The sequence below is a fragment of the Rhinolophus sinicus genome, linkage group LG12 (genome assembly GCF_036562045.2).
Source record: "Rhinolophus sinicus isolate RSC01 linkage group LG12, ASM3656204v1, whole genome shotgun sequence".
NCBI lineage: Eukaryota > Metazoa > Chordata > Mammalia > Chiroptera > Rhinolophidae > Rhinolophus > Rhinolophus sinicus.
The window spans coordinates 27,712,393-27,729,008 of record NC_133761.1 but is presented as its reverse complement, the minus strand read 5'-3'; the positions used below and the strand labels follow the sequence as shown (position 1 = coordinate 27,729,008).

Genomic DNA, 16,616 nt, shown 5'->3' with positions numbered 1-16,616 from the left:
CATATCTGATGTGTTTTACATTTGGGCACGAAAGGAAAGGTGCTTAGAGAATAAGTCTTTTAATATTCATTTAAAGTTTTTTCTTTATATATAGTCAGTTTTCTTATTGATGTTTTTTAGAGCCAGGGGAATTGGTACATGCAATATATTTTTAATAAGAATTATAGTCTATTTTTATTTTATATTTTGCTAGTTATCTGTAAGTTGCCCTATAATTTTGATAATTCAAAAATATTTGTAATGTCCATAAAAATATGAAAAAATATGATAATTTTATGGGAATGATTCCTTGAAATAAGAGTAGAATAAATGAGCTAAGAAAAATACTGTAAATAAAAAAGTTGTATTCTACATAGAACAGTGAACGAACTTTGAAATTTGCCAATTCAATAACAGTTGAATATATTTTCTTCTTTTTTATTATGTTCAGAAAATAGTTTGATTTCAATATTCATACAATTGCTGACTGCAGTGCAGTTACATATGTGTATCTGTGTATATGCCTTGTTGTATATGATGCGTGTGTATACATACATGCAATCCAAAAGGTGAAGATTAAAAAGATGACATAATTTTGGTCTTAAACAAATAAAGTCAAAGAAATATTTACAGCGTTGGCCAAAATAGGACTTAGCATATATTATGATTTCATTTTCTGTATATATTATTGATTATATTATAAGGACAAATAAAACATGAAAATGTAGTTTCACTTTTAGGAAAATCATTAATTATTTCATGATTCAGAGCCACAAAGAGCCAAGAAAAGATCAGCGACATGTGGATTGTAACTCCCTATCTCACCTGTATAGATGCTGCAAGTGATATTCAGGCAGATTTACAGCAGTCTTCCACTGCAGTTGGACTTTTCCCCAAAAAAACATTGTCTTAGAGAGTGAAGCTGCTACTTTGATAGGAGGGCTGTGGCTGCAACTTCCAGCAAGACTGGATTCTGTCAGCTGGTTTGCATGAGGGGAATCAGCACTAACAGAACTAAGAAATGTGGCAATTGACAAACAGAATATAGTATGGATGTAATAGCAATAGACTCATGTACAGAATTGGGAACTAATTTTAACAGTTTAAGTATCAATGAATTAAATACACAGAAAAATGTTTCTCTTTATTTGAATTTTGAGAGTAAAATCACAGGTAACGTTACATTAGTTATATTTAAACTTTACATTTACAGAGCATTATTGCATATAGGTTTTTAACTTACTAATATGACAGTAATACAAAACTGTATTTCACCTGTGACTTTTGCATTGGAAGGGCATTCCAAAACATTTTTTATTCAGAAGAAGTTGTCATGTCTGCTTCACAATAATTTTCAGTTGTAACTGATTAATTTGTTAGGAACAAGTTCACATGGCAGTTTAAAAAGAAGAGATAAAAAAGAGAACAAGAAAAAAAAGGAAGTTGAAAACCCTTTATAATTTATTAGGATATATCCAAACGTATTCATTTTTAAATAACCAAAACACTGATTTTACTTATGATAAATATGGCACATCTAATACTAGTCTCAATAAACATTAATTAAATATTTCCACTAATAGTTTGTTTGATTTACCATCCTAAAGTTGATTGCATAGTATAAATAACTTAGTTCTCTTTAAAAAGCTTTTCAAAGAAATTCAAACTGAGTTTTTTTCCCTTTCGATATTCACATAATAGATGGAGGCTTTCAATCATTACATTAAACTTTGAGTTTTTTCCTTTCCAAAACTGCAGACTCTCTTCTTAGAAATGTGATAATAGCTAACAGAGTACTTTATACTTTTGTATACAATTTTACTCAGGGGAATTCATGAGTATTGATTCTGTTACCACAGTTAATAGATAAATAATAAGTAGTTACTTATTAATATATTAATCTAAACTTACAAAAACATAATGCATTTAATGAAGATTCTAAGCACATGGCTGGTGTCTAAAACTCTTTTATTGTGCCATTTTCTTATTTTAAAATGCATAGGATAGGACACTTCTGAGTTGCTTCTTCAACCAATTTGTATATATCCATGCTCACTTATTTTCATGTTTGTTATTACTCTAATACAACTTTTTATTCATAGATGTTATGATAAAATTGTTTCCTCAACATTTAATTTTTGATATAATAATTATCTTAAAGGTCTTCGTTTACTAGTTTTTGGGGACTCTTTTTTTTGTGTGTGTTTTTGAGCCATGATGCTTCAGTTTTACTTTGGGATATATTGGTTTATTTTAAGAGTATGTTTACATGAGATTGTATATTCTGGCCTTTAGTTTCATCTCACAGTATTTTGATCCTCAATTTGATGATCTATTTTTCATCTAGATGTCTGAATATTTACTATTTTTTATTTTACTGTGTATATATGCCTGGTTGTATATGATGCATAAACAAGAGTATAAAATTATTATACTCGTTTCAACTTATTATGTTTGGAATTACACTTAATTCGAAAATCAAAACTATGGTCCGCAAATCACAAGGTGCATAGATACTCTCTATGATCTCACTAAGTATTCACTACAGCTCTCTTGTCACTCTATTCCTCTACTATAAATTCTTCTCCACTACAGTAGCTGTGAAATGAAAAGCTCATCTTTTCATTGCAGCTTCAGGCAGCCTTGTGACTCAGTTCTGTACAAAGAGAACCTGGTCCACTAGTGCAGCTTCTCTGGCTTCTCCCTTTTTCCTTCCTGGACATTCAAGAAATGCCTGAGCTGCAGTATCCAAAGTCCAGGATTGTAGAGCCATAGCAGTACAGAGAGTCTGGTGCTCTGTCAGCATCATTTAGTGCTGTTCCAGCCCTGGACTGACTTCTTGTGTAAGTCAAATAAATCCTTTCTGTTCAAAAATGCCGTTTGATGGGTTTTCTGGGACTTGCAGTCAAATGTAGTTGTAACTGATTATTGGATTAGCTTTTAGAGATCAGCTTCAAAAATGTTTGCACATTGTATCTAAACTAGTCATGAGACATTGTCCTGGTTAGGCTTGTGTAACTTTTTATGCATATCCTCAGACAACATTAAGAGACACAGTGAATACTATTTTATTAACATTTTAAATCCCAGTCATGTCTAGCACAATGCTTTCTGGGTAGTAGGAAATTAGGATATGTGTATAAAGGAATAAAAAAATGGAGTGAAAAGGAATATATAAGTTATTGGGCACTGCTTATAATAAATTTGAATAATACTTTCTGGTTTTAATTTTTAACATTAAGGGTATATTTTACCTGTAAAATTTTTTACTCAGATTAGATTCAACACTAATTTTTGAATGAAATTATTTTATATATTAAAAAAATGAGTGTTAAGAAAATAACTATGGGCTTGCTAATTAAATTATTAAACTCTTCCTCCTATAAGCTCGACAGTTTATTTTATTGCATTACTATTTTATCAGAAAAATTAGATCTGAAAATTTTCAAAGCCTGTTGATAGTTTGTATTAAGAAAAAAAAAAGGGTCTGTTGAATGATTAAGAATCTGTTACTATCACAAAATCTACTAGTTTCGAGTATTTTATTCAGGTTTCAAGACATCTATCCAACGCATGAAAATGAAGAAGGAAAACTATGATGATTTATCAGGAGGGGTTAAACATAAACTCTTTTTTTTAAAAAAGAATTAAAGAGTTGTATATTATATTTGGTCATTAGTTATATTAAAATCCTTTTGGTATAGATTTATATTAAGAAAATAAGTAATATTTGTATATTATGTATGTTTATATTATATAAAATATTATTAATGAATAATTAAAAATTCTGGAAGAGTACATTAGAAAAATCCAAATAATATAAATACTCTCTTCATATTTATATAAATATGCTTGTTTTCAGAAAACCAAAAAAACTTCAAGACCTTATTTTAACACAGACAGGAGAATATCAGTTATAAAATTGCCAAACCCCTATCCCAAAGGAAGTTCAGAAACCCTTGAACAAATGAAAATTGCTGATGACATTATTATGTTTATCAATTATTTGTTAATATTAATTAACTTTTTAAAGTTTGTATTATGTATTTATAAAATTTGATACACATTTTGGTAGTAGCCATTGGATCCCATCTACCTTTATTCAATCATAAAGGAAAATGCTCCTTAAATTTTAAGTGTTAAAAATTATTTTTCCAATTTGTTTTAATGTTGGTATACAGAAAAGCATTGGGTAGTCATGTAAAATTAGGAAAATTAAGTTAAAAAGAACCTTAGCACAGAAAATAGCTGGGCTCATCTTAACTCAGAACCTAGTCACTTAAAGTTATCATGGTTTATTTCTCCTAGCTGGATAGTGTAGTAAAAATTCTACAACAATATATATAGTATTATGGGAGCATAATTTGCAACAATATAGTATACAATATTATAAGATCATAGTAAGCTAGAATTAGAGGGGATCTTTGTTTTCTAATCTGAATCTTGCATTTTATGGAGAAGGGAAAACAACCCTCTAAAAGGGTATTTTTGTTCATTCATACACTTGTATGAATGGGTGTAATCTGAGTGGTTCTTTGTAGCATACTCGTACAGTTGAAATGGATAATTGTGGCTTGAAGAAATTTTCAGTATCGCGTAAAAAATAAGTACTGCAAATGATAGCTTGGGATAACATGAGAGTCTAAATAACTATAGTAGTATGTGGAGTGGGTCTTTTTCTTTTGCTTTGGAATTAGAGACTGGAGCCTAATGTGAACAGAAAAACATTAAGTACACCATCATTAAACAAAAGTCTTGCCAATAATTGGGGCCCAAGCCTTCTCTTGGGGGTTCCTAAAAGGAGATAAACTTGCAGCTACCTTCAGCCATCTCCCTCAGTGGAATCTTCACTTGAATATAAAGAGGACTGGGGAGATGGCGGAGGAGAGAGCAGTAATGACTAATGAATCTGGGGCCTAGTGGGGAGTGCAGTGGTCTTCTCCCTTTTCTACCACTTTGGGAAGGAATATACTGTCCCTCTTCATCAAAAACCAAGTGAAGGGAATCTGTGAGTTACTTGTAGTGATTAGAGTTTGTGACAGGCAGGAGATGATAGTATTCTATTTCCTGGTTAGCCATCGATTTAGGTAGTAGAGTTATTGATTTATCCATCCTTGTGCCTATTTCAACAGAGGAATAGGGAGTTGGAAAGAGAGTGGTAGTAGGGGATGTGTGCATAGAGCAGCCTGAATTTCCATGTGTGGGGTAGGAAGGAATGTGTAAGTGTTTTATTCATGATTGGCAAGGTTATACAGCAGTAACAAGCAACTCTAAAATCTCAATGCTTAGCATACAAAACTTTAACCAAAAAAAGTTTACTTCTTGCTTTTGTTTCGTGTGGTATAGTGTGGTACTGTGGGTAAGAGTGACTTACTCTCCAGAGCAGTTGCCTCCCGTGTGGTTCAGTGGTACCAACTCTGCCATCTTGTAGCTGTGCTATCTAGTATGCATGTGCAGCCAGAGGAGGAGAGGCTGGAGAAGTGAGGATGGGCTTTTTACCACCTCAGCCCAGAAATGATACACTTTCCTTCAGAGTTCACTTGATGGGATCAATCTCTTGGCCTCTCCTACCTGGAAGTGTGCTGAGAAGTGTAGTCTTCCGTGTGCTCGGAAGGGAAAGAACATTTGCTGTCACAGGTCTCTAGCAATATCTATCACGATGAGTTTCCTATCGGTCGAGTCGACATCATTGCAGATGGCTATACTCGAGATATTCTGGATGTCATGGAATGGGAAAGGTAGATTAAGCAGGACATAGTTGAATGCACTGATTGGAGAAAAATAATAACATCTTCATCTTTGTTCCCTGGCGAGCTGACACAGCTCACTGAACTGCGCACATCAAAGTATGGATTGTTTTAAGAGCGTCGGTTCTGGAGTAAAACAGACTGGGCTCATATTCAAGCTCTGTCATTCCCTGATTGTTTTTCTTTCACTTAGGCTCTCTTAAGCTTTACTTTCCTTATTTGTGCAAAGGGAATTATAATAGAACCTTCTTCATAGATTGTTTGTGAGAGGTAAACAAGAGAGTATAGTAAATCACCATGCATAGTATTTAGTAGATATTAAGTATTCGGTAAATGTTAATGGCCACTGTTTTTGTTAGGCATTTGGAGGCTTAGAGAAAGGGTCCACTACGAATAAGCTAAGAATAAAGAAAAAGATGTGGGAAAATATGCTTGGAAAAAATTTTCTCATTCAGCATTTCTAGGTCGAAGTAAAGAAAACTTGCTTTTTATACTCTGTGGCCTCTGCATTCCCAGTAAGCAGAAGTATCCAAAATAATGCCTTTCATCATTGAGCACAACTTTGTGCCAGGCATTGTGTTAAGCACTAAACATGTGTTACCTCATTTAGTTTTTATTACATTTATTATTCCCATTAGTAGGTCAGGAAACTGAGGTCACACAACTGCTAATCATAGAGCTAAAAATAGAGCATACAAGTTATGCTGTCTATTATTTTGTTAAAGTGGTCATCAGATTTTCATTCTTTTTTTTAAAGGTTTTTATTAAAATGTAGCTAACATACAACATTATATCAGTGTCAGGTGTACACCATAGTTGTTCAACATTTATGTACCTAAAGAAGTGGTCACTAGCAATCATCAGATACCATAGCACGCTATCACAATGTTATTGACTATAATCCTATGCTGTTCATCCCCATGTGACATCCCCATGACTTATTTGTCTTATTCCTGGAAATTTGAACTTCTTATTCCCCTTCGCTTTCTGCTTACAGGCTGCTGTGTGGTGTGTGTGTGTGTGTGTGTGTGTGTGGCGGGGGGGTGTTGGCGGGGAGTGAGGGGGCAGGATTCACCCCAGCAGGCTGTGGTGTCTGTTGAGACTACCCTTTGGGGGTGCCACTTATGGGGTTAATTGGATGGTGCTCTGCTGTGGTCTGAAGCCAGCTGCCAAGTATGTTGGTTCTGGGCCTCTTGGGAGGGGCTTCGTGCAGGCCCAGGTCAGCCACTGCTTGTAACTGGCAAGGGACTACCTGACAGGAGCTACAAAGTGATCCACAGTTGATTGCTGTCAGTGCTGGACCTGGAGGCTCGTGGGAGAGGCCACGCTGTGAACCAAAGACAGCTGCCACCAGTACCAGGTCTGGGGTAGCTCTGCAAAAAGCCACGACACTCTGAGGCCTGCTGCCCATTGGTGCTTCACGTAAGATTCAGCCACTGATAGAGCCTCGTGCCAGATTTCCATGCTTCATAAGCAGCTATGAATGTGTTACAGTTCTATTGTGAAATAAGACATAAAACGCACGTAACTTATACAACATCCCATGCATTACCATTATTCATTAGGCATATAGATTAAGCATTTAGTGTAAGTGTTTACTTTTTTTTTAAACCAAATCCATTATATTTTAGTTTTTCTTTTTTATTTGTTAGTTTTCCCAGTTGTCTAATTGGCTTTAGAATGGACATTTTCCCCGATATCGAGTACCTGTCCTGTATGAGGAGTGTTCACATATAGCATAGTGTTTAAGAGAATAAGCCTTGGATCCTGAAGAGCTAGTGTTGATGTCCTCCGGCCAGAGACAACCAGGAACACATCTCTAGTCAAACAAAATTGGGTTTTATTATTTGCTACAGCAAGAGAGGTTACATACCTTGTAAAATTATGGGGTATCTCAACAAGAAGGGATTAAGGAAAGCTTGTTATAGAATTTGGGCTGGTATTAGGTGATTTGAGGGAGGATTCAAAGAAATGGGAATCTGTGTCGAGTTGGATGCTATCAGAAAGCAGGGACAGTTTGAGTATCTTAATATTTATCTAGGAGATGGGAGGAGCGGAACATCATTAGAGTATACTAAAGAAGCAGTGGTCACTTTTTCAGTTAGGGGCAAGGAAAGTTTGGTCATTTTGGTTGCACCATGTCTTTGCTTTTATCTCTGTTCAGACTTGTTGATGGGCTGGTCTTGTTTTTACCTTGTTCCATAATAGTCTTTGTCTAGTGTTGATTTTCTGTGAAATTGTTTGCATTTACCAAGGGCATACCAGAGCCTAACTGATAGCAGCTAGGCCAGGTACAAGCTGATAGCTATAAGGGCAGTTTTCTCTCTTAGTAGCTTTAAATTTCTCCTCTGTCATTTAGCAGCTATGTAAGTTTAGTCAAGGTTAATAACTTTGCACTCAGTTTACACATCTGAAAAATGGGGATGATGGTAACAATACTTTCTTCATAAGATTATTTTGAAGGGTGAATGAGTGGATACATGTGAAATGTCCAGAACTCTACCTGGTACACAGTGTTCAGTTTAGCTAAACCACCATCACCATAACAACAACAACACCAATAATAATAATAAACAATAATTCCTAAGACTCTTCATCATATACATTAACTTATGGCATGATGTGTTCAATCACTCTTATTCACTATAGGAATACAATCTGCTAAGTAGACAAACACGCTCATGTTGGCTAGTCAGGATACCTTCTCTTTTGTTCAGGGATGGAGAAACACTACAGATTCTCATTGTTTGGTGTCATTTATGAAATATTGGACATTAGAATATATATTTTCCTATAAACCTTTTTCTTTTCCTCTATTCCAAATTTAATTCATTTAATCCCCCAAGAAAAAAAACCACAGCCAACTTTTGTTTTTCTCTTTTTCCTTACTTCCTACATCTAATCTGTCATAAAGTTTCACAGATTTAAACTCCTAAATATATTTTGTTTCATTTCCTTCCACTGCTTTGGTTAGGGACCTCATAATTTCTGATTAGCATCATTGGAATAATCCAGTTAATCATCCTACTACTAGACTAGCTCCTGTCCCTTGGTTTAACCCGATGACTGTTGTATGAGTCCACACAAAACATCTGATGACTCCTGCCCCCCCACCCACCATGGTCTACAGGATAGAAGTCCAAAACTGTTCATATGGTGCATGAGCCCTTTTTAAATCTTCACGCAAGTTTCATTTCTGGTCTCTTCTGCCATGTATGACTTTGATCCCGATTTTCTGTTTCTGTATTTTATTTTTTGTGCCATTTCAAATTCTTTGTGCAAAGAATTATGATATAAATAATCCTGATAAATGAAATAATGTAAAAGGAATTTTGCATAACATAAAAATGTATAATAATGAAAAAACTAGGACAGTTTTTTGTGAATACCTCCGTGTTGATTCAGCTATACAATCTAGTGCCATCTGGTGGTAACTATTTTTGGTTTTCGCTGTGTGACTGGGGAACTTTAAATGCAGTGTGACACCCTCTTTCCCTATCTGTCATTACACTGACCATTGGATCTTTGGAAATCATACTTACCAAGGTTTTTTTTTTAAGCTCTAACATGTGCTGATTTCATAAATATACTTAAACAGTCCAGTGTGCAACTCAAACAAAAGACTGTAGGTTGGAGGGGTGGAATGCCATCTTCAAAAAATTTCAGGGACTTTCATGTATCATTAAATTAAAACTTGTGGAATTTGCTTTCCTATTTGTAATTGTTTTTAAAAATAACATTAACTATAGTTATTGGTTACAGAGAAAGAATTTTTTTTTTCCTGCCTTACACTCTTCTCAAACAGTGCCTGAGCTCCTGCTAAATGTTGTGCTTTATATTAGGTATTCTTTCCACTAATTAATTGAAGTATCAAAATGAATAGTGATAGGTATTTGGCTAACCATTGCACTTTTTTCTAGGCTCTAGTTTAGCTGAGCAGTGGGGTACAAGGAGTTGTGAGCTGGTAAATATTTGACAATCACCTCTCCAAAGGGCGGGGGACCTGATTGGTAGCATTTGCAAATTTTCATGATGTAAATATTCCCCACATGGCTGATGTTAAGCTATCAGTGTGACATCACTGAACACAGAGTTAGGAGGACTCTCTCACAATAGGTCTTGGCTCCAGCGCACTACTGGATAAGGAATCATGACCTGTGCTGTACTGTTCTGCTTCTTTCATTTGAAGTCACTGTCCCCTTGGCTTATGCTTCATCAGACAGCGTGCATATATTTTCCGTTCATAGACCTTTTCCATCTATGGTAGCCTCTTATTTTCTACAGAAATAGCAGCCATGGTACTAGTGAACCCACATGCCTGAGAATTCTCACTAGAGACAAGATTCCCTCTGGCCTAGGTTAGCATTACGTTTGGTTATATGCTGTGTTTCCCCGAAAATAAGACTGGGTCTTATATTAATCTTTGCTCCAAAAGACGCATTAGGGCTTATGCTCAGGGGATGTCATCCTGAAAAATCATACTAGGGCTTATTTTCTGGTTAGGTCTTACTTTCTGGGAAACACGGTATAGCTATTCATATGTGTTTACGTCATGCTTAAATAAAGAAGGGGTTTATGTTTTTCTCACATAAAAACAAGTCTGGAGATAGACAGCTCAAGGGCGATACAACTGCTCAAGGAAGTCAATAGAGACCTCCGCTCTTTTTGCTTGCTTTCCTGCTACTCAGTGTGTGGCTTTCAAACTCATGGTTAACAGAGGCCTGTTGGGTTACAGGCAAGATCACATTCCAGTCAAAAAGGAGGAAGGGCAAAGTAGGAAAGGTGCATGGCAGCTGGGTCTGTCTCTTCATTAGGAATAAATAGCTTTTGTAGAAGCTGTACCTCGTAAACTTCTGTCCAAATCTCGTTGACCTGAACTATGTCACATGACCACCCCCAGCCACAAGAGACCCTGGAAAATAAATTTTTAGACTAGGCACATTGTTGCTCTGAATAAAATTAGGAATCTATTTGTAAGAAAGAAAAGAGATGAGATATTCAATAGGAGACCAACTGAGTCCGCCACATTCTCTTCTGCCTGTGGTCCTGGTTAAATACTATGAACTCTCTAAGGCTATTATTCCTTACTACTATCTCATCAACTTACAGGTTCAGCAGCATGTTATTTTGAACAATAACTCATGAAGTCCTGTGTTCACTAGAGCTGCTTTAACTGAACACAATTCTAGACTTACATGTTCTTGAGTTTTGGTAGGATACCCTCCTTCCTTACTCCTATGTTTCCTTCCTTGTGGAGAGCGCTGCACTGGAATACTAACTGGCTTCCCTGTACTGCGAGTTCTACTCCACTGTTGGGGACAAGGACGTGAGCATAAGCAGCACTTGCTTTTTCTTGGGAGCAAGAAATCTTGGGAACAAGCTGCTCCCACATTCTCTCCTGTCCCTGCCTTCAGTTTTACAGGGACAGGCTGTAAAATAAATAGTCTTAGTGTTATTTGTACCTGGATAGGAGTGTTTGTATGATTGTGAGGCTTGGTGTTAGGGAGCCCACTTTTACATGGATGCAGGCCAGTTCTCTAATTTCAGTTTTATCAGCAATAGCGGTTACTACCACGTGCCGTCTACATCTTTTGCCTCCTTCGGATTAGCTTAGAAGTTGGGTGGGGAATAGTTTACTGTGAATTATTAATACTTAGGAAAAAAAAGGAAGCTTGTTGCTGTTGCTTGAGACGTTGAGTGTAATTTGGTTTTACCATTTTCTAGCCTTAAATAGAACAAGTCATAATTATCATATGAAATTTAATATTAAACAAGCAATATTGTATTTTTTGATATCATAAAAGATTTTGATCTCATTAAATGACTTTTTTTAGTATTAAACTGGAAATAGGAAATACTGTAAAGAACCCATGTGACTACAGATACGTAAGAGTCCCAGACTACTTACTTTTCACAAAGGAAAAACCAATTTCCATAGAAACAGAGTTCATAAACATTGTGACAGCTGATGAGAAAGTTACATATAAACTTTAGAGTCCATATCACAGATTCTGTTAGCCAAGAAGATTTCAGGTACAAGTAACGGAAAACCCAACAGAGACGGGCTTTAAAAAAAAAGGCAATTTATTGGTTTACCTGATTGAAAACTCCAAAGGTACATTTCGTGAATTTTATATAATGTGACTTAGAACTGAATTTCTTTCTTTCTATTTTTCATTGTCACTAAGTGGATATTGACTCCATTTTGGGAAGACTTCCCCAACTCATGACTCTAAGTTAACTTCCAGTAGCTCAGAGAGTTACATGGATCCTCAATTATAAAACAGGATATCTGCGTCTCAGCACTCTCAGACAAATGTCCTCATGAGTCGCCTTTGGGCATTATGCAGGGATGGTAGTCTGCTAATCATGACTCAACTCTAGGGTAAGTGAAGTCAATTCAGTCCAAACCACAAAGCTGAGAATGCAGGAGACACACCTTCCCTTCCACGAAAAAAGGGAAATGGATGAGAAAGGACCAAACAACAGATAATTCATTACAGTTGTTTCCAGAATACATTTTCTGTTTTCTTCATTCAGAAGACTTTGAGTAATCCAAAAATTCACCTATTTTTAGCTTGTTACCTAAACATATTGTAGAAAATAGGCATAAACTAAGAAAAAAAAAAGGCAAAAACTAAAGGTTAAGCAAGTATGTGCACAGTGTGATATTATTTTCTATCAGTTACTTGGAAGACTGCCAAAGAAACTTTGCTATAAAAGTGGTTTAAAAAAAGCATAATTTATCTGGGAGAATTTATATTAAAAAATATATCTATATCCAAAAGAAAGTCCTACCTCCAGTGTCTAATTGGGTGTTTCATCCTCGTCATGGTCTCAGACATGCCTCTTCCTTGATCTCCCTCTTTTAATGTGGTGTTTGAAAGAGATCATCATGTTTTAAATTATTAAACCACACAAAAACACTTCGTGAAATTTAACAGCCTTCTTTCACAAAGCTCAACCCCACCAGTGTCTTTTATCACATTCTGTCTCTGCTTATTTGTGATGCTTCAGCAAGCATCACATTTTTTTTCTTTTTTCCTAGCTATAATACCTCACTGGCAGAGGAAATTTGTAGAGGTGTGTGGGGAACAAGCTGGTAAGAGGCTAAGAGAGCTTTATTGAAGGGAAAATTACTTCAAGGAAAACAGTGGAATTATAAAAAGAGGATGTTTTATGGAAATTTTGCTCTATGGGGTGCAATGCTGTCTTCTCCTCCTCCATAAACCTTGCTTAAAATTTCCATCATGTTTTAAGGCTTTTGTGGTGTAGATATATGGGTTTGGGGCAGACTTGCTGAGATTTGGAGTGGAGGGAAAACAATGGTACTCCAAGATGTAATGACATGTATACCACTTTTGAAAACAGCCACATTTGAAGACAATCTGCTCAGAGTCCACTTTATAGTATTTTGCTGGTCTTAAAGAATTAAGAAATCAAGAGTCTCTGTCTTGAAGAGCATACACTGCATATATATATATATATATATATATATATATATATATATATATATATATACAGATTGATGCTTAATTTGAAGCAATGCAATATTGGTATAGATAACTAAGGAACATGAACATGCTGGCATGGAGATGTTAGGTGCTGTTTTCTCTGAGAAAGAATATTCTGTTAACTGGAAGATAAATCGGGTTCCTTTAATTGATCTAATTGAGTCCGATTGGAATTGTAGATCATGTAGAAATAATTTATGTCAGTTCCTTCAGCTTTGTGTCAAGATATATAATAGGGTATGTGTGTATTTATTGGCACATAAACATATAGGAGTCATGTAGGAAAAATTCTATTAACATGAATACTGGTATGATGAAGATTCCAGCATTTAAGTGAAATACATTGTTTTGTTTTGTCATGGTAGTTGCTCCAAATAGTACTGTATTGATTTGTTATCATGAATTCTCTTCCAAGAAAGATCTTGTTTAGCAAGTGCTTTCTTTGTACCTGCCACTCTCTAAAATAATTTGATTGAGTTGTTTTCTCATGAAAATAAGTGACAGGCTAATTGACAGAGTTGTAGCTCTATTTTTCAAAGATTCTGTTCTGTTACTAAGAGACAGCTTTTCTTTAACTCCTCACCTCTCCCAATCTCAAGCAATGCAGTTTTCTCTATCTCTCTGAAAAACAACCACTTAAATTCTCAAATCACTTTTACAAATCAACAAAATAGCATAAAAAATATTCAGTAGTTGGGAGAGGGAAGAGGTTGATGTTCTGAAGACTCATACATTGAAGGCACATCTTTTGCTTGTTTACTTAAGAGTGGTACTTTGTGTAACTTTTTAGTTTATTTTTCAAGATAAAATACAAATAAGGAAAATAAATAGTGTGAGTTTTGGCAAATACAATTAAGCTTATATTGTAGATAGACTGTCTAATTAGGCAAATGAAATTTATTTTTAACACAGTGTAAAAAATATTGTGTTTCTGTAGCTTTATTTACTTATACAAGAGATATTTATTGAGTACCTACTATGTGCTAGGCATTTGGGAATAAAGTGATTAAACCTGTGATTCCTTCCTGTAAAACTTATGCATGAGGAAACAGACAGTAAACATGGCAAATAAAAATATGCCATAACTGGAAGGTGATAAATGTTAGTAAAACATTAAAAAGTAAAGCAGTTTAGGGGATTGGGATTGGGAGTGCCCAGAAATGGAGGCTGAGATTGAAATATTAAATACGGAGCTCAGGTTAGGCCTCCTTGAGAAAGTGAAATTTGAGGGAAGACTTGAAGAACGTCTCTACTGACGATAGGACTAGAAGGTATCTCTGCTGATCTCTGGAGGAATAGCATTCCAGGCAGAGGGACCTGCCAGAGCAATGGCCGTAAAACTGAGAGCTGGCAGGGAAGCCAGCATGGTTGGATCTGGTGGTTTTCACTGATGATTATAGAAGTTATTTGTTAAATGTATTTATCCGTTTTTACTCTTCTGTTTCTCCTATCTTCTTTGTATTATTTTCAATAAATCTTTTTTTTATTGTGGGGTTGTTTCTAAGGCTGCCTGTCAAAGACTCAAGTAAAGCACCTTAAAAAAGGGAAATAAAATCACTACAGGTTTAAATTATTCTCTAGTATAGAATGGTTCCTAGTCTTTGGGTCTCTTTTTGACATGGCAGTTTTGGGAGGGATAGTGGGGAGAATGGAGTGGCACAATGGGCTACAATAGGGGAGCATCGTTTGTGTACCATTTTCCAGAGAATATACAGAATATATAGAATATACACGCTATCTTTCATATATAAGTTGAAAATATTGGCATGAATACAATAAAAATTAATTTAACCTGCTATGTGATTTATAGAATCTTTTTATTTTTGTACTTAGTGGATACTAAAGATATAATTATTCTCATTAAAACTTAAAAAAATTTTTTTTCAATTATAGCTGACATACAATATTATATTAGTTTCAGGTATACAACACACTGATTAGACATTTATATAACTTGCGAAGTGATCACCCCAATAAATCCAGTACCCATTTGACACCATACTTAGTGATTACAATACTACTGGGTGTATTCCCTTTGCTATACACTACATCCCCCTGACTATTTTGTAACTACCAATTTGTACCTCTTATCCCCTCCCCCATTTCACCCATTTGGCCAACCCTGCTCCCCAATCTGATAAACATCAAAATGCTCTCTGTATCTATGAGCTTGTTTCTCTTTTGTTTGTTTATTTATCCTGTTCTCCAGATTCCACATATAAGTGAAATTATGTGACACTTGTCCTTCTCTGCCTGACTTCCTTCACTCAGTACAGTACCCTGTAGGTCCATCTATGTTGTTGCAGATGGTAAAATTTCATTCTTTATTATGGCTGAGTAATATTCCATTATCTATATGTACCACCTCTTTTTTAAAAAGATTTTTATTAAAAAATATAGCTAACATACGTTATGTCAGTTTGAGGGATACACCATTGTTATTCAACATTTATATACTTAAAGTGACACCATGGTAAGTCCAGCAACCATCTGACACCATGCTATGCTGTCACAATATTACTGACTATATTCCCCATGCTGTACAGTACATCCCTATGACTTGTTTTATACCTGGAAATTTGAGCCTCTTATTCCCCTTCACCTTCCCCCCCCTTTTCTAAATTTTTCAATTACAGTTGACATTCAGTATTATTCTATATTAATTTCAGGTATACATCATAATGGTTAGACATTTGTATAATTGAAGAAGTGATCCCCCGACTAGTCTAGTACTCACCTGGCACTATACGTAGTTATTACATTATTATTGACTATATTCCCTATGCTTTACTTTACAGTGCCATGATTACTTTGTAACAACCACTTTGTATTTCTTAATCCCTTTACCTTTTTCTCCCTGCCCTCCAACTCCCCTCCCATCTATCACCCTGATAAATCGAGTACCCTGCTGACACCATACATAGTTGTTACATATTATTGACTATATTCCTTATGCTGTACCCTACATCCCCATGACTCTTTGTAACAACCAATTTATACTTAATCTCTTCCCGTTTTTCACCAACCCCCTCAATGGCCCACCCATCTGACAACCATCAAAGTGTTCTCTGATTCTATGAGTGTGTTTGTGTTTTGTTTCTTTGTTTATTTTGTCATTTAAATTACATATATACGTGAAATTACATTACATCTGTCATTCTCTGACACTCCACTCAGCACAATACCCTCCCAGTCTATCCGTGCCACCACAGATGGCTAGAACCCATTCTCTTTCATGACTGAGCAATATTCCATAGTATATATAGAAGGTGCCAAGAAAGTGTATACACACTTTAAGAAAGGAAAACTTTTAAAATTGTAGTACTCAATATATACCGATAACAAAAGATGAATACAAGTCACATTTGACCTCTGC

The 16,616-nt window shown here is 35.4% G+C and overlaps 1 protein-coding gene across 50 annotated transcripts in view; it reads left to right on the top strand.

Annotated features, from left to right (window-relative positions):
* RIMS2 (regulating synaptic membrane exocytosis 2) overlaps positions 1 to 16,616 on the top strand; it is a 592,512-nt gene that overhangs the window by 257,678 nt on the left and 318,218 nt on the right. Inside the window, exons 5-6 of one of the 50 annotated variants that reach the window (XM_074316892.1) lie at positions 1,234 to 1,245; positions 6,182 to 6,190. The exons of the other annotated variants lie outside the window; for them this stretch is intronic. Of the exons in view, the coding sequence (XP_074172993.1) occupies positions 1,234 to 1,245; positions 6,182 to 6,190 (21 nt within the window). The remainder of the gene's footprint in view (positions 1 to 1,233; positions 1,246 to 6,181; positions 6,191 to 16,616) is intronic. 50 annotated transcript variants of the gene reach the window in all.